Source organism: Carassius carassius, chromosome 6 (assembly GCF_963082965.1).
Source record: "Carassius carassius chromosome 6, fCarCar2.1, whole genome shotgun sequence".
Classification (NCBI taxonomy): domain Eukaryota; kingdom Metazoa; phylum Chordata; class Actinopteri; order Cypriniformes; family Cyprinidae; genus Carassius; species Carassius carassius.
In genome coordinates this window covers 1,698,898-1,717,827 of record NC_081760.1, presented here as the reverse complement: position 1 = coordinate 1,717,827, position 18,930 = coordinate 1,698,898, and the positions used below count along the sequence as shown (strand labels likewise).

General features: G+C 35.7%; 1 protein-coding gene across 1 annotated transcript in view; it reads right to left on the bottom strand.

The window, feature by feature from the left end:
* Positions 1–18,930, bottom strand: part of LOC132142183 (adhesion G protein-coupled receptor L3-like) — a 95,133-nt gene that overhangs the window by 48,989 nt on the left and 27,214 nt on the right. The window contains exons 3-6 of the mRNA XM_059551842.1: positions 18,690–18,903; positions 12,348–12,457; positions 7,394–7,408; positions 3,824–4,630 (exon numbers count right to left, since the gene is read on the bottom strand). Of these exons, the coding sequence (XP_059407825.1) occupies positions 3,824–4,630; positions 7,394–7,408; positions 12,348–12,457; positions 18,690–18,903 (1,146 nt within the window). The remainder of the gene's footprint in view (positions 1–3,823; positions 4,631–7,393; positions 7,409–12,347; positions 12,458–18,689; positions 18,904–18,930) is intronic.

Sequence of the window (18,930 nt, the reverse complement as noted above, 5' to 3'; positions counted from 1 at the left end):
GAATCCAGCTGACCTGAATGACAGAGCTTTCACAAGCACTTCAACTCTTCCAAGAGAAACACACTTTGCTCAGGGACGTGCAGCACACATATGAAACTTACACTATTTATAGTTGATGAAACCGTATCAGCTATTAAAACTGCTACACTCAATATGATAAAACTCTGACTTACACATGGAAATTATAGTTGTTTTATTTTGTTGTTGTTGTTGTTTTGTGCAGACTTAATACTAACTAGTAACACAATATTTAACTTTTTTCTTTTCCTCTGTAATTCTGTGGTGCTAATTATTTATTTTCACATAGCATCAATATTTTTTCAAAAATGTAGGTCAGGTAAATTTCAGAAATTCTATCATTAATTATAAACCATTGGTTTAGTAAAGATACGTTTTTGCATTAATTTTGCAGATATTGTGCTTTTGCAAGGATGGGAACATTCTAGAATTTCCTGTAACATTCTGGAATATTCTGTATTATTCTAGTGATTTCTGGAACATCCAAGTCATAAAAGGGAAATAGTTTTGACCAACTCACTGCTAACTGTTTATGTCAAACTGTTGTTGATAGCTCATATTATGCATGTCATTTTTATGCATGATTAAAAACAGAGTAGCTTCAATAAATTGTCAAAAAAAATTGTTTTCATGAGCACTGTTAAAGATACACAAAAAGTCTTGCAGTTTTCATATTCTGCATGTCAAGCTTCATAAATAAATATTAAAAATAATCACCCAAAATTTTTTAGAAAAAAATGTTTCATGGTTCAATTATTAAAAATACTAACCAGCAATACTAACTGATATTAAAAGTGGGGGGGTTCAGCAGGTGCAAAGCATTTACATTTAGTATAGTATTCTTCATTTCCCTCAAAATATCACAGAAACTGCAAATGCTGCTATGAAAACATAGGAGATGAATATGCATTTTGCATCAAACAGAGCAAGACATTTAAAATTCCATTGAAAAAAAACAGAAAAATTGCAAAACTCAATATGGCTTCCTGCCATTCATTAAAAAAGATGTAATCGTCTTATTGGCATTGCTTGCTCATTTTGCTTTGAATGCGCATGAGCTGGGCAATCTTGAAAAATAAATTTTTGCTGACTGATTTAAGCACAGCAGGGTTTTTTTTGTCAAACTGACAAACAGTATGTTATCAAAATGGCACATCGTTTTTGACATTTCAGTCTTTTCCCTTTCCAGTGGATTGGAGGTGTACTTGAAAATGGCTGCCCTGGGGCATTGACACAATGACTGCAGAGTGATCCTACACGCTACAACAGGGACTTATAATAATATAGTTACTACTGTAGTAACAATAACTCTAGTAACTGTTGTATTTGGGGGGGATCTATGGGTATGACAGCAACAGTTTATATGAGCGTCTGTGTTTGTGGCAACAAACCAATTATAAGGGTCAAACTAAATTGAACCACTAAGGTTATTGGTCACACTTTATTTTATGGTCCAATTCTCACTCTTAACTCCTAACTAGGACTTTTGCATCAATGAACTCCAAATTTGCCGTGTAGTTGTTAAGTTTAGATATGGAGTTGGATTAAGGATCTAAAATATGCTAGGTGTTAATATGCTTTATAACTACTGATAAACAGCCAATATGCTTGCTAGTTAAAAGTGAGAATTGGTCTTAAAAATAAAGTGTTACCCAAACAAAAGAAAAATTTAAAACATCAAATAATAGTGTCGTCACTATTACGTTTGTCTTTATGTTTTTGATGTTTCTAACTTGTTAATGTATTGCATTTTTGAATAGAAACACAAAGAACATTTTGTCAGAAAGTAGAATTTTTTCTTATAATCCTGATCTCTTCTTTAAGCAAAAAAATATTTAATTTATTAAGAATTGTGGCGTTACATTTGGCCTCGGGCCTCTATTTCTAGAACATTCTCTCCTCTGCTGTGCTTGACAAACTGTTGTTGTTGTTTTTTCAGTTTTTCTCTTTAAAAGCTGCCGTGCTGACAAAAAGAAAAACTAATTAAACCAAGATAACATTTAATTAAACGCTGAACTACACAAATAGCAATATTCTCTTTGATATACAGTTCTGCATTAGCTTAGGTGGCTAACAACTCAAGCTTTACAAGATCTTTGATGTGGAATATGTTAATAAAGAAAATGCTCATTAACAAACACCTACATATATTCACACCTGTATTTTTTTTTAAGTTGTTTACACCTTTAGAGATTTGTTTTGAAATTGAAGTACTAGATTCTGCATGAATCAGTGTGTGGGTTTCAGAAATGTATATAAATTTAGAGCTGAAATCTGTATTAGCTGTATTTAGGATTTGCTTGAGCTGTTCTGTAATAAACTGACAGTGCATGTGAGAATCTAATCGCAATTTATTAAGCAAATCTCATACAATATGCTTCATTCAGACCCAGTTAAAAGCAAAGAGATAGACTCTGCCCTGCTCTAATAGTAAATGTTGAAAATAATAACTGTTGGTTTAAACTGTAGATAATGATTCATTCAGCTGACTTTCAGCTGAGCTGGCAAGCGGACTAAAATTGTAATACTATACAGCTCTTAATATGAAGAAGGAATAAAATAAACTGAAAAACAACCTGACTAATGGACTGCGATAACCTATACAATAACATTCTCTGAAAATGTAAGTCGGGGAGAAATCTTGAAGGTCTCTTTTATCACTGGCCTAAACAATTGTACGAGTGAGTGAAAATGACAGGGCTTTCCAACTCTGCCGGTTTAGTTCTTCAAAGCAGATTTGTGACTGACAATCACAGAGTAGTACAATACTTGTAAAAGAAATTTAACTGTCGGGGAGCTATACATTTCACACCCCTGATGGCACACATTTAAAGGGACAGTTCACCCACAAAAGAAAATTCTGTCTTTATTTGCTCACCCACACCAAAAAAGTCAATCCTTCTGCTATATTCCAAGTCTTCTTGTTTGATGAACAGACCAGTCTTTCAACCATTATTCACTGACAGTCTTCCCCAAATGAATCAATTTGTTTGATGAACAAATCACTCACTGGACTTTGAACTGGATTGAATGATTCTCTGAATGCACCGTTTTTTAACTGATCCTGTTCACAAACTCAGTTCTGGAGGGGAATATCATAGTACAATGAGTATAAAAACCTACATTTTGATCTGATCCTGTTCCACAAAAACTACTGTAGAACTTACGCACACACAATGGATGGACTACTTTCATCATTGTTTTAGTTGATCTTTTTAATTAATTTAAATGATATTTGGGGTTTACACATAGATTAAATCATCCCGAGATTGCTTGGAGTGCTCAAACAAATGAGCTCAAACACCTAAGATCAAAAATACTTTCAGAAATGTAAAAGTGTTTTTAACTCTTTCCCCACTATTGAGTGTTTTCACTGTTATACAGTAGGAGGCGCCGTTACACATCTTCTGATAGAGTACTGAACGTCTAGATCAAGAAGCAGTGAAGAAGAAGCAGAAACTGGCGATTGTGTTCGAAATGTTGCTTTTTCAACGAAACTTAGCAACGTTCAAGTTTTGATTAAGAAAAAATAAAGCTTGAAGCTAGAATAAAATGTTTTTGTTGTTGTTGTTGTTTAAAAGCAGAGGCTCTGTTCTTTCATCTGACATTCTGCATGTTCAGATTTCATTTTCAACAAAATATCTGCGAGGCCATGAACATTCTGTAAAAATGATCAAATTGTTAGCAACTTTTTTTTTTAATAAGTTCATTCGAATTAAATGCAACATTGTGACTCAGTTACCAGTGGTTTCAAACTTGTCACTAACGTGTGGCACAAATTAGTTGAAATCAAAGAGAAACTCACCAAAGCCCATTCTGTTGTCATTGTTCCCGAAGTCTAGAGAATATATGACAACATGGTAGTTGTTCCACACGTACAGCAAATTGTCTCGAGGGTTGTAGTCCACAGCTGCGATGTACTGGTATGAATTTGGGAAAGAAATGCTGAGGTGTGTTTCACGGCTCTTCTCGGTGTTGTACATGTAGTCAATTTTATTCCCCAACGCTTCATTATCATCATCTTCATAAACGCTCTTCACTACATACAGAATTCCGCAGATCATAAAGGCATTGGAGGCTGTTCGCTTATCGTATGACGTATCCCATGATCCCTCCACTCGGAGCGTGTAAGGGTTCAGCTGACTGACAACAATTCGTCCGTTGTTCTGTTCAGTGGCGTAAATGACCCACAGTCCATTTTCATCCACTGCCAGATCGATGTCAGATTTCCCACCCCAGCGATACGGCGAGGTGTCGTGGTAATTAGCATTAGCGATAATCGCCTCGCCGCTCTTGATACGAGTTCTCAGGTCGAATTTAACAATGTTGCGTGTACGTTCCTTGTTGAAGAAAAGCGCACCGTCGAACACCACAAAGCCTGTGCCGTCCACTCGATGGGGCAGTCTGTATGTCGTGGTAGGACGACCCGCAATAAAGTCCTCCTTCGATGTATACTCGGTCAGTGTATCTGTGCGGTAAGGTGTCCAGGGCATATAGTAGATCTTGTTGGATGACTGTAGCGGGTCTTTACACCATGAACCAGATTGGTGGTCCGACTCAAAGAGGTGCTCACTCTGATACACACCTCTCAATACACCTGGACAGAGAAAGACTGAAAGAACAAGAGAGTGAGCGAGTGAGTTAATCATACTTAAATGCATTTTTTTAATCAAATAAACACATAACATGGATTTCACACATACAATGGTCTACTGTACTCTCGTTTATGATGAGCGTGTTTTTCATTTGTGAATTAATGATTAATAGAATGAAATTATTGCACATAAAGCCTTAGCCCTAGAAAGTACTTTGGAGTAATCTTGTTTTTTTCTAAAACATTTTTTAACTGTTTCACTGCTTATCGAACTTGAAAAACTTTTGTCATGTGGTGCAACCAAACAATTAATGCAGTGCAACTAACATGCAGAAATATGCATGTTAAAGTCCCTCATGATTTTGTCAAGGTAAGTATGTTTCTTGAAATATCAGATGATTTTACCTTAGCTCAGATGTAAAATGTGGTGGTGCGACTCTTCTAAAATGTATTTATATGTACGAACGAATAATTCATGATAATTGTAAAGATTTCAAGTGTTGATGGACTTTACACAGTCATTGAACTGAACTGAATCAAGTGAACTGAACAAGGACTGTTTAATGTTGTCTTTTTAGAGCTGCTTTGCAGAAGAGTTTAATTATGTCTGCATCACTGAATCGTCATTTTCCTGTTTATCACCATAAAGCTTCTGTATAAAACACTATATTAAATTTTACAAAATATTGTGTTTTTTTTATTCTAATTAAGATATATCAAAGGCAAATATATTATTTTTTACAGTAGTTACATCACATGATAATTTTTATAATAATTATCATCGGACTGAAACAGAGAATGAATACTAAAAACTTGGCAACCAAGAACATGGCATGTGTGTTTTAAACTAGATTTTTCCTTTTCTTTATTATGAATACTCTTGTATGTCACTGATCCATGTAACACACTAACATCTGCAATGGTCTACAACCAAATTTATCAGAAAGCTACAAGCTTTGTGCCTGAGAGAGAGAGAGAGAGAGATCTATTAAATCATATCTGATGACTAGTAACCCGATTTGTACTGTAGTTCATGACTCCTGCAGAATCCCTCAGGAGTTTCTGAAAATCCGCTCACCGACTTCTCTAACCCTGAGGAAATTTCACACAGTGCGAACGTTTATGTGGGGGCGCTTAAGAATCATCACCCTATTATTCCTGGTACATTAAATGTGAAGACGAAAATCATCATCTGTTAAGCTTTATGCAAATCAACCTTAATTTGTCCTCCAGAATTACAGCTTGCAGTAATAACATCCTCTTCTGTAAACTTACCCACAATATATTGCTGGCAAAAATAGCAACGGTATTTTCTAACCCTGGGAACATTTTCTGGGGGTAATTCAAATCACATTTTGAAGTACTGTGAAAAATCAATGAGCAATAAACACAGTTGAGACTGGATTAAAACCAGGGTTAGCCACCAGCAGACCAGGCTTTCATGCGTATCTTATAAATGTACAGTCTTGTGAATAAACCCTCTGTGTTTGTGTGTGTGTTTGTGTGAACGTCTAATGTTTTCACTCTCTTTGATTTATAATGATACTCCACTTACACAGAATGCCTGCCATATAGCGGCCCTTTCCCACCATTTGGTTCCCAGAATGAGGGACATCCTCATGGGAAGTGTGGTTGGTATTTTAACTTTTACTGGATTTTTTTCCTTTTATTGATTTAGATGCATTAATTTTGCACAATATGTCCCAATCCAGGAACTTATATTGGCCTTTAATAAACTCAAGGGCATTTAATATTTTCTTTTATTATATTTTTGCAAACTAATTTCTGCCTTCATATTCAAGTATTCAATTCAAGTTCATTTTTACATTGCTTATCTTTGCAAAGCAGCATTACAGAAAGAGTTTCAAACATTACAATCAAGAAGCCAGCAGTGAATGTGTCAAGGCAAAAAAGGTATTGGAAAAAAAACCTTGAGGGGCTCCTAAGTACACGGTAAAATTACTATTTTTTTCTGTTATTGTCAATTTAAAATGTGCTTTGTAATATGCATGTTATTCTGTTCCAAATCAAGGCAACCTGACATTAAATGCTTCAATTTTAAAATACCAGTTCACTTAATTTGAGTGTTCTCGCCATTTGATTAACCTGAATCATCTCTAGCTTAGCAAAAAGTTATTATGTTAAGGTCAGACATTCTGGATTCACCCCAGGCCTTTTAAGACTGGCTAGCTCACCCAAAAATGAAAATTCTGTCATTAATTACTTGCCCTCGTGTCATTCCAAGCACGTAAGACTTTCGTTTCAAGGCCATGCATTGTGGTACTCTCGTGATGTCCTTACTATATTCCTGGGCCTTGAACGTTGAGGTCGGAAAGCTCTCGGAGTTCATCAAAAATAACTTAATTTGTGTTCTGAAGATGAACGAAGGTCTTACGTGTTTGGAACAACATGAGGGTGAACAATTAATGACAAAATGTTCATTTTGGGGTGAATTATCCCTTTAACATTCGTTTCCCAAAGCCACGTTTGTGGTCAGTACTATTGGCAGCTTAAGTTTTAAACAGCAGCAACACCTCACTGTTCACCTGATACATGGTAAGCCATAAGATACACTGAGAGAGATCAAGAGAGAGGAGACAGAGAGAAATAGAGGTCTAATTTAGGGAGTACAGTCTTGGTCTGAGATCAAGTTTCTCCTCCGCATTCCTAATATAAACCATTAAGAGCTACTGATCGCCAATCTGTCATTAGTATCAAATAACACCATAACAGCCTGACAGTGAATTACACACTTAAATTACATTAAAGTAATGGACTTACCTCTCTGTTCCACTTCTGTATTCACAAAAGGGTGGAAGAAGAAGAAAAAAGAGAGAGAGAAACAACAGATTAATGATGCAATATTAAATAGTTCATATTAATTCAATTCCATATGCATGTAATGCATGTCGTATCTTAACACAATCTTGTGAAAGTAGTAAAATGGGCTTCATTTTTATTCTAAAAATCCGATTAACAATGTGGTCATAATTTTTGAAAAAAAAATAGTGTGTCCATGGGATTTAAACCTGTTTACCTGAAAAAATAATGCATAAAAGGAAACTAGAGAGAGAATTAAAAAAGAAAAATAAAGGTTTGTTTCACCAAATTTTCTGACTTAATCAGACATAACGTGTAGTATTATTTATACATTTATTTCGTATAATATTATTTCATATAATTAGGGGCAGAACTATTTGTTTGTCTGACCAATGAAAAAAGGGTGGAGTGGTTTAAAAAGTTTAAAAACAACTAGTATTTTTGCAATTCTGTTTGTGACACTATTTTTATATATCAATCTTTGCATACATTTATATTTACATACACTTTTAATTTGGAGTCTTTGATACTTTTTATATACTTTTCATCTTCAACTTCATTTCTCTAATAACATTTACATTTCTTGTAAATTATTGTACTCGTGCAATGATAATAAGAGCTTGACTTGTTTTAAAAAATTACAGTCTAGACAGTTGCAACAATTTATGTGTCTGTGTGTGTTCTTCTCTATGAAATATGCATGAGGATGAACTGTTAATGCATCACTCAATAAATAAGCCTCCACACAAGAGAGAGACTGTGTGAGAGTATGTGAATGAGGTTCCAGGAGATCTGGTTTAGAAGTAATTATGTCTCCAACACACACACACTTAGTCGAGTTTCAGTCACATTGTAAAAGGATCAATATCAGATAGTCATTGGCTGTCAGTGTGAATGAATAACAAAAAAGTGCCTAAACAGACAGGATGCGTCGAGACCTGCTGGGAGGTTACAATTTCCTCTACTAGTACCCTATCCATCACAAATAACCGACAGGCCGATTTGGGTGATGTAAGATTTCTGCTGAATGTTTACCAGAATAACAATGAAACTGAGGTAGTGACAAATTGCTTGTTCTGTAGTGTGACAAAGCGGATTATCGAAAAGAAAAAATAATGTATGTCATGGTTCCATCCACCTTTTGTTGATTGGATGGAGGCAGATTTCAATGTGAGCTTGCAGCCAATTGTGAGTAAGGGGCGGGGTTTAAGCCGACTATATGAGGTCCAATATACACCACCAGAAAGAAATACGTAATTTTCCTGGAAGATTGACATTTTGATTAAAGAATCAGGAAAAGAAGAAGAGCTTAAAAGGTAATTGTGCACAGAAAGATCAGTAACATGCATTTAGAAAACTGAACTGAAAACAGAACTGCAAAAATACTGATTGTTTTCAAACAGGTTTCCAAATCCCAGTCTGTCATTGATCAGTCAGACAGATATTCACGCTATTGGTTGAGCCAAATTTGCTATTCTGGGCTGGCAGAGAAGCTCAAACAATCAGAGCAATGGCAATGTTATTTGGCATACTTCTGCACTACTGAATGACATTTTGTATGAATAATACATAAGCACACTTCAAGAGAAAGGATTAAACACGCTAAAGCTAATAGTATTACTTCATGCCCATTTAAAAAGTGCACACTCTTAAGTACATAAGGGCAGTTCAATACGATAACTATAACTAAAACTTTAAAGTTTTAATAATCTTTCTTAGTCTATGAGAAATAACTGCGGTGAGCGCTTATAATAAACATGAATAAACATGAAAAAATCAGTGGAGTTCAATGTTGTTTTGGATCAATGTTTTGTTTTTGACTTACTTTGTATGAATAAACAGTTGAAACGCTATTGAGACTATCTTCTTTTGAATTCCAAAGAAAAAAAAGCTGTATGGTTTTGGAATGACATGACTTTTCATTTTTGGGTGAACTATCGCTTTAACATAAATAAGATGGCTTACAGGGATGCAAGATGAGGCTGTAACTTAAAACTTATTTACTCCTTCCTTAAAGACAGTAGTTAATCTAACAGATCTAAGGAGCGGGTGGAGTGTCTACATGAGGTGGAGGTTTTTGAGTGTGTAGGTAAAACAGACGTCCCATATTCAGGCCAAAGCAGAAAGGTTGACTGGAGTTCTGCCAACTCCTACATCACAGGGGAGAAGAGAAAGCCAGAAAAACCTCAAGAAAACATTTGGAACATTTTCCCAAGGGTTTCTAAGACTGAAGTAATTAAATTACCTGCCTGTGTGTGTGAGACTGTTTGTGTGCATCTCCGTATGTATGATGGACCTCCCCACTAATTAGTAGGCTTGTGGAAAAAATGTTTTAGGCTTTTTGCTTGACCAGATGGTCACAAACACACATGTATGCACTTATGAGCACTCACACTTCGCAACCCTTATATGCAGGATGATGCAAGGTCAAAAGGTCAAAAAGAACTGTGTGTGCATCCTTCCTGTGTGTCCTTAGTGTCACTTAGCTCTGTCTCTGCTATTCCAACCATTTGTGAATCAGTATGTGAGTGTGTGTGTGTGTGAGACAAAGTGTGTAAGTGTATTCAGGCTTTTCCTGCTGCCAGTGCCGCAGTCATTTGATACTGATTTATCATCACCGCTTGCCATGGTCAGCCCAGATTGGAACACCAACCCCACAGAAACCGTGAGAACTTGAAACCACCTCGCTCTGCCCTCAGATGATTGACAGGCTCTTTCCCGTGAGTCATGGAATGGGACCAGGCCGGACGGATAAATGCAACAGAAGTACATTCATATGTACTGTATTTTGCTGTCAAGTACGAGTTCATATTTGGTGACAGATCTGACAGTGACACAGTGAATAAAAAACAGAACTAATGGACTCATTGTTATGGTCTTGAGGCTCTGATATGGAAGGCGGACGGGGCCAAAAGTCTTTAAACAGAACTTGTGAAATTTGACTGTCAGCATGCACTGTCTGTTTGCATTAATGTAACAATACAAAATGCTGTTTTTTGAGACTATATTTGCATATGAGACACTATGGTACATTGGTATATACATAATCAAACATCAGACGTCATGTTTATTCATGAAGGACGTCGTAATGGTACCCTGGTATGCATGTATGCAAACATCAGATGTTATATTTGTTTATGAGGGATAAAGCATCAATACATTGTGTGATGTCAGTCTTATGTCCTTTTTAGATGTTTAGTTCAACGTTCTTTCTCTGGAAGAAAAGTCTTAATTTACATTGTAACATTAATTAATTTACTCAAGCATTTTAGATATCAGTAAAGCAATGATGTAATAAACTAAAGAAAAGATTCATATGTTGGTAAATCAAGATGTAAATATGGGCGCGTGCTAAGAGACACGTTAAAATTCATTGTCTTAACACAGTAAACCTATGCGTCTTTACACGTACTGAAGAAACGCAGTTGTGTGGATGTGGGATGTCATGTGGATGTCTACATATATGTAACATGTTAAGATTTGCAGAAAACTAATTTCACATGTTCCGTTTAAAGATTTTTGGCCCTGTCCACCTTCCATATTTTATGAGTACATGTTAGTGCATTTGTTTTTCTTTACTTGTGAGAGCCAAATTTCAGAAAATATCCCCATCTTGAATGTTCAAGCTCTATTAAAAAAATTTTAAACTGCAGATACAGTAAATCACTTACAAAGTGGAGAGAGCCAGACAAAAAAAGTACAGCCACACAACCTTAACATTATATGTGTTGGCATGTGAATCGTGTACTGGCCATCTGGCTGAAGTTATATCCAATATTTCAACCTGCTTGTTATGACGCCTTAACCTCATTAAAGCCAGTAAACCTGCTAAATATCACACTACACTATATGTGCAATGATACCAGAAAGAGACATGACGTAACTATCTGTAAAGCAATGTTTACAGGAATCACAACAGAATTACATCATAAGGTGCAACTTTTCATCCCAGGAAAGTATTTCCACCACAAAAAGGAAAACTTAACAGAGTTTATTTAAATAATAAACAGAGTTTTACTGAATTATTAATGTAGAAATGCATTCTTCTCTTCACATTCCAAGTGATTCTATTACCGCAATTTCTGCTATAAAAACTAAATAAAGAGAAATAATTTCTGAGGTATTCAACATTATGCAACTAAAGTTGTCAATAAGCTGGAAAAATTGTTTGAAACAACCTCAAGCTCCTGGTCTTTTTACAGTTTTCATCCATTTTATCACTCACCAATTAGAAAATATTTTTAAAAGAAAGTTTTTGTTTTCAACACAAGTGGCATACAATGGAAGTACAGTAAATGTGATCAATTTGTTAAAGTATGTTAAAATACTCACTTTGATTTAAATGTACTGTATAGCCACGAGGTTTAATAATTTCATTAAAAAAAACTTTCATAAAAAACCTTAAAACCTAAAACAACCATAAAAATGCTAAAAATGACTTTAAAGGTCAAATAATACACACATGAAGAATAAATGCAGGTGCTTTCATTGAATTATAAGCTTTTGCTTCCATTGTAGGTTCCTCACTGTAACCTCGAGGACAAATCCAAATTATTTTTTTGTGGTAATCAACACTATGCCACAAATGCTATCCATTGTATTAAACCCAGAATATTCCTTTAAGTCTGACGCATTCATAGATCTCTTACAAGTAATAGCACACCTTTTCTCAGCAAGCCGCACGATTTGAGAAATAATTCATGTCTATAGCCTGTAGCACAAAGCAATAAGTTATGCACCGAAGTTTAATACTTAAAAGTTAGAGATTTGTTCAAATCCCTAAGTATGAGAAATACTAATAATGATGCTGTGTAAAGCTTAATCTAAATCTATGTGTGTGAGTGTGTGTGTGTGTGTGTGTGTGTGTGTGTGTGTGTGTGTGTGTGTGTGTGTGTGTGTGTGTGTGAGAACTTACTGTATGGCACACATTCGTACTGAACTTCAAGGTATTTGAACGTTCCAGGACACGGGTCAGGAAAAACATCAGGACCAGCAATGACCGCACACTGAGTTCGGTTGTTACACCTGAGAGAGAAAAGAGAGAGCGATATATATATATATATATATATATATATATATATATATATATATATGCAGACAGATAGAGCTAGGCTATTTGTTCAGTTCATTCTATATCAATATGACTTTAGGTATATGAACTGTATGTACTCGTTCAATATGTATGATAAAAGTTAAATGAGCCCTAAAAATACCCTTTTCATCAAATGAAAGAAAAAAGACACTTTTACTCAACGATCTCAATGAAGCTGAAAGACTCAAAATGTGGGCTCCCCAAAGAGCCCAGAAACACATGCTGTTGTTCAAAAGTAATTCATATGTAGGTCGTATGTACATGTAGGACTGAAAATACAGAGCAGAATGAATTCAGGCACGAAAAAAGCAGAGGAAAAGACAGTTTTGACACATGCACACACATACCGATGACCACTTCATGACATATCTGTCTTATTTCATGATTATTACACCCTATAGAAAAATGAATACACACAAAAAACAACTGACACATGTACAAACACACTCAAGAATCTTAAAGCACAGTTATATCTCCCTTAACGAGTAACCATGGAGAACTTCCAGTCCCACTTAAAATACACACACAAACACACTTTTTAAGTTTCCAGGCTTAGCTTGACGAAATCATTATACGACGGACTCAAGTGTGTGTGCATGGTTGCATCTTACTTTTCAAGCTGTCAAACAGTGGAATATTGAAAGGATTGGTATCTTGGCATTTGTGTATAAGTATAGATGCAGGTTTGTTAAGTGTGTGTGTGTGTGTGTGTGTGTGTGTGTGTGTGTGTGTGTGTGTGTGTGTTTGTGGGCCCTAATTGCTGTGCTGAGTGAGTGTGACAGTCATACTCCCAGAGTGCTGTGGGGCATCTCTGGTTTCCGGGCGACAGCTCTTTTGTGGCAGTGTGCAATACTCAGATATGACCTAATTTAGGAGAAGCGAAGAGGAGATTCTTTTATCTTTTTCTTTAACGGTAAAGTTTTGCATGCACAAAACCCCCATTAGCCTCCTCAATGCCCCCACCTATAAAAAATGTGTGTTTAAGATTTCAGTTCACAGTTGTTGATGAGACAGGTTTGTAGTGAGGAGATGAATGAATGAACTGGGGCATTGCATGTCAAATGAATAAATCAGCATCATCCAGATCTACAGAGACACTGGCCTTGAAAAACATCACCTGACTGAGATATCCGAAGGGTTCTAATTGTATGTGTGTGAACAATAGTTTCCAATTTCACTTGCAAACACACAGGATATCATTTTTAGTAATCATTTGATGACATAGGTCCTATAAGGTCAGGTATTTTTTTATAGATATGAGCGTCCTTGTAGCTCAACAATGGAGTATGATGCATAGCAATGCCAAGATGATGGACTCGATTGTTGTCACTGACAGCAATACATACATAGAGAAAGAATTCCACATTGTCCCACTTTGAATCAATAATTGAATAAAGATGTAAAATGTCAATGACAGAAAGTTAAAATAGGCTTAAAATCCCTTGAATGGTTTTCGCAAGCAGTTTTCTTTCCAGTGTTTACATATGTTGAAACGGTAAGTTGGGAACTTAACTGAAGGATTTGTTACTTTTGAAAACACCCAGGAGTTTTTAGTTTATATCAAACCACAAATCACGTTCCCTCACAATCAACAGAAGGTTGGGAAGGGAAATCACCAACGAATCTGAATGAAGAAATGCTAGTTTTATTATCTACACATATTTGACAGAAATGTGTAAATCTTCATGCATATAAGATATAGATGTAGAGAAATCTACAAATGCATATATATATTTTTTTTGACTAGTAAATAACACAAAACTTTAATTTAGATGTAATTAGTTATTGAAGGCAAATAAAACAAAGTCCTGGTCATATTTGATTCTAAATTTTAAAGAAATAATACAAAATTATATATCATATAAACAGATATATGCAACATTATATTTATTTAATTAATGACATTATTGGCATGACAATTAAGCACATTCACCTCCAACTTTTCTTTCTGTAATGTGAAAAAAAATCTATTTTATGACTGTAATACTGTAACTAAACACCTTGTGTATGGACAGAATAATGTTTATATTCAAATCTGCATAAATTATGTACAAATTCAATACAAATACTACTGCGATAAACTGTATACCTACAATTGTGCTTTACTAATATACCTTGCAACTTTATTATTATTAATATTTTTTGCAATATGGTAATAAGAATTTTTTTTCACACTACACAATAATGGAATATGATATTAGATGACATTTTTAACAATAGCAACACTATTTCCACATGCAATGTAACATGGTCATTAATTTCAGAAAATCTAATCTCCAGACCAATCACAGGCTCTCTCGCCGTTTTCAGTTCTGGAACTGTTTAGCATGCAGCATGTGAAATCAGTTCGATTCTCTCTGCTCTGAATTGCATCAGACCTGCTGGTTGAAATCTCTTTGTGTAATATATTATGTCTGCCAATAGATCTTGGATAAGGGGCTCCCAAACAATCACCTTCCAATTACCTCCACTCATTGATTAGAGCATTAGACTGCCATGGCATACACACACACACACACACACTGTGAATACATTAGCCCAAACTGAGTGAGATGTAAAGGTCAGATAAAATGAGAGAGAGCGAGAGCCCGAGATGAGGTGGAGAATGATAAATGATGTGTGATTCCAGCCACAGCTTCTATAAAAAGCAGCCGAGCAGGATCGAGAAGAGAGAAAAAAGCAAAATCTTTTTATTGTCTTCCGTTTCATGGAACCTTTCCTAATTCCTCGATGGGAATTACACACCGCTACAGTCTGAGTACATTAGCAGTGAGGAGTTATAGAAAATGAAAAACCTAGCTCTCGTGTGTTGAGGAAAGTGTCCTGCCAGCATGTAAACATCTAAATCGAGTCTCAGAAGAGAATGTGAGCATGTGTTACAGGTATATGTGCATGTGTGTATTAAAGAGAACCCATATATGGTCATTTCCTCCACATTTACTCTGGGACATGGTCTATGGCATTGTTAATTGGATCTTACAGTCTGGTCTACCCTGAGGTTGTGTGTGTGTGTGTGTGTGTGTGCGTGTGTGTGTGTGTGTGTGTGTGTGTGTGTGTGTGTGTGTGTGAGGCAGCTGGCAGGTGGTATAACAGGCAACCTCGGGGCAGGATATAGTGCTCTCTCGCTTCACACACACACACACACACACACACACACACACTGGGAGTCATTCTGAATGAACAAAACCTGTATAATCAAATCTGTCCAGTTCAAAATTAAAAACATACAGTAGAAGCCAGCACTTTTATGAATCTCTTATGAGGGAGAGACATGCCGTTACGCAGCATGACACATCCATTCATGGTTGCCGATTATTCTCACGTGTAGTCTATTTCACTACATCTTTCTTCATGGAGAGCCAGGTTGTCGTCACCAGTCAAAGTCAAGGTCAGACAGATAGCAGGCTGTGCTCTCGACATTAGCCGGAACCGAAATGATAATGTTTCTTGCGTTGGCACAGAAGCTAATGGGGTTTTGTTCTGCGTGGGTTCTGTTTCTCTCCGTAGCTCGGCGGAGAATCTGTGCAGTTTGGAGGCAAAGAATTCATTTGTCCTACCAAAGAACAGTGAAAAATACAAACAGGATGGCTAATATGTTTGGGCTGTTATGTAATGTGGACATTCTCAAATGATTATCTGATTAATTACACACGTTGGGTAAAAAATATACTCCAAGTTGCAACAGCTGACATGGTGATAACTCAATAGCAGCATTATTGCATTACCAACTAGCTGCTGATTTTTGGTGTGAACACACTAATCTGATTTAATGAAACTGCATCCTGAATGTTTCAGCTGTGAATTTGGTCGTAAAACATGGTCATTATGAAAAATGTTCATTGTAAAGTAAATATTAAGCATTCTGTCAGTCACATGATACTATATAACTTTGTGCTCAATTAAATTAATATTTTTATTTATATAAAATAAATACTTTATATTTAATATTCTAAAATATTGTTTGGATTTTCCAAACAATTGTGATGAGATTCTCAAAATCCTGTATTATTTTAGTATTTTTATATACTATAACAGTATTTCTTAAAATGTTGAATTAGCTTTCATTTTTGTTTTAGTTTCAGTTTTAGTCATTTTGTTTAATTTCTTAATTTCTGTTAGTTGCCAGTACACGTTTTTTAAGTTTCATTTTTTTTATAATATTTATAATTTAGCTTTATTAAAAAATATATATAATAAAATAGTTGATCTTTTAGTCAACAATGACAAGACTTATATGTTATGGCCTCCTGTCATTCATATTCAACAGCCAAAGATATTATTATTGTTTAAAAATAGAACAAATTACATAAAACAGTTTCTTTATGTTTGAGAAATCTTATTAAGCATGAATAAACTTATTATGTAAAGAATGTTGAGAATAGATCATGTCCGTTGGAAACTTAAACACTATAATTTCCTCTTCATCATGTAATTTCATATTAAATAATATAAAACAATACTATTTACATCCCTGTTATTTTAAAATAAATAAACAGTGTGATGACAGGAATCAAAATTCCGATGCACAGTTAAATTCAATGAAATAAAATCCTGATTAAACTGAAATGAATATGTGTTCATATACATATGACAGATCCAGTGTGAATCTGCAAACCAGTGCACAGTTCATCACAGCACAATTGTGTGTGTAATGCATGTTTTTCTGTCATTTTTAAAATATATATTTTAAATCAAATTAAATGGGAATTTGTTTCTATGACAGGCTACATGCACATCAAACTGCATATTATTATTTTTTTTTATATTGCATGAAAAAAATATATTACAATATATACATTTTAAACTTGGGGTTTATAATTTCACCAGATGTTGCTGACACAAATGGTTCTCCTTAAAGGCAGGGTAGGTAATAAATGTATAAACAACTTTCTTCCAAATTTGTTTAAACTTTCTATATATATCAATGCATAATTAAAATGTAAGTACTCTGATAAAAAGAGTATAAAAATCGAGTGACTCTAGACCGTTTAATCTGTATTAAACACAGCTCATTATTACCATTTCGGGACGAAACATAGGATTGGCTTAGGCGACTGTCACTCTCTCGCAGCCATGGCAACCACCCTTTTGCCACACATGACCTGCCCACTTGCGCGTGCACGTTTGATTTGAGGAAACAGCACGTTTGATTCAACAGGCACGGATCCTAGGAATACCAAAACAATGGCAGAGAAACAGCAAGCAAAATTCACAATACCAGCCTATGCAGTTAGTGAAGGCAAACCAGGCAAAAAAAGGAAGACAGTAACAGTACAAGAAAAGGCAATGAACAAAAAGTCTTTGGATAAATAAAGAAATAAAACGCGAGTTAATATCGGCGTGGCTTTCCAGCGATGGCGAGAACTGAGGGAACTCAAGGGGCTGAAAAGTGACTCCTTGATGGCTTTATTTCTGCTGGACAGGTAAATCTTGCTTTTTGTATTTTGATCATACATATTTTTTTCATGAAGCATGTGTCATTAGCACACGTAGCTGCGTAATATAGCTAACATAACATTACTTAGCGAGCCGTAGTAGAGGCTTTGGAAGGAGCCCAGAAGGGAGGGGGTGGAGTGAATGGAAATAATGAGCTGTCTTTAAAACAGTCGTGAGAGGTCTACAGACACTCGATTTTTATACTTTCTTTTTCAGAGTACTTACATTTTAATTATGTATTGATATATAAATAAAGTTTAAACAAATTTGGAAAAAAAGTTTTTTATACATTTTTTTACCTACCCTGCCTTTAATGGAATGACTCATTTAGTTGTAGTGTGTACGTAGCCATACACACACACACACACACACATGTTTGTTTTTGTGAAAAGTGTGTTCATCCCATAGGCGTAATGGTTTTTATACTGTACAAACTGTATATTCTATGGCCCTACACCAACCCTACACCTAACCCTAACCCTCACAGGAAACTTTCTGCATTTTTACTTTCTCAAAAAAACTAATTCTGTATGATTTATAAGCGTTTTGAAAAATGGGGACATGGGTTATGTCCTCATAAGTCACCTTCGAGTTGTGTCCTGATATGTCACAAAAACAAGAGCACACACACACACACACACACACACACACACAGATACACAAACGCACACATTAATACAATCTGTAAGACAACAATAGAGCACAAAGCATGTGAATGTATCTCTCTACCTGAGGCCCATAATCTTGTAGGCATCAGGCAGATAGCAGCGAGTGTTCTCCATTTGAGCGGGGTCCGAGTCACAGATCTTGTCATCTGTGCGCCCATAATTGGCGCTCTCGATCATAATGACATCGGTGCCCGGGCAGCGCAGTTCGATCGGATAACCCTCACACGACAGCTCTCGACGCACCACAGCCATCGGCACTGGAGCACGACTTAAAGCTGCGGAGAGAGATAGAGAGAGAGAGA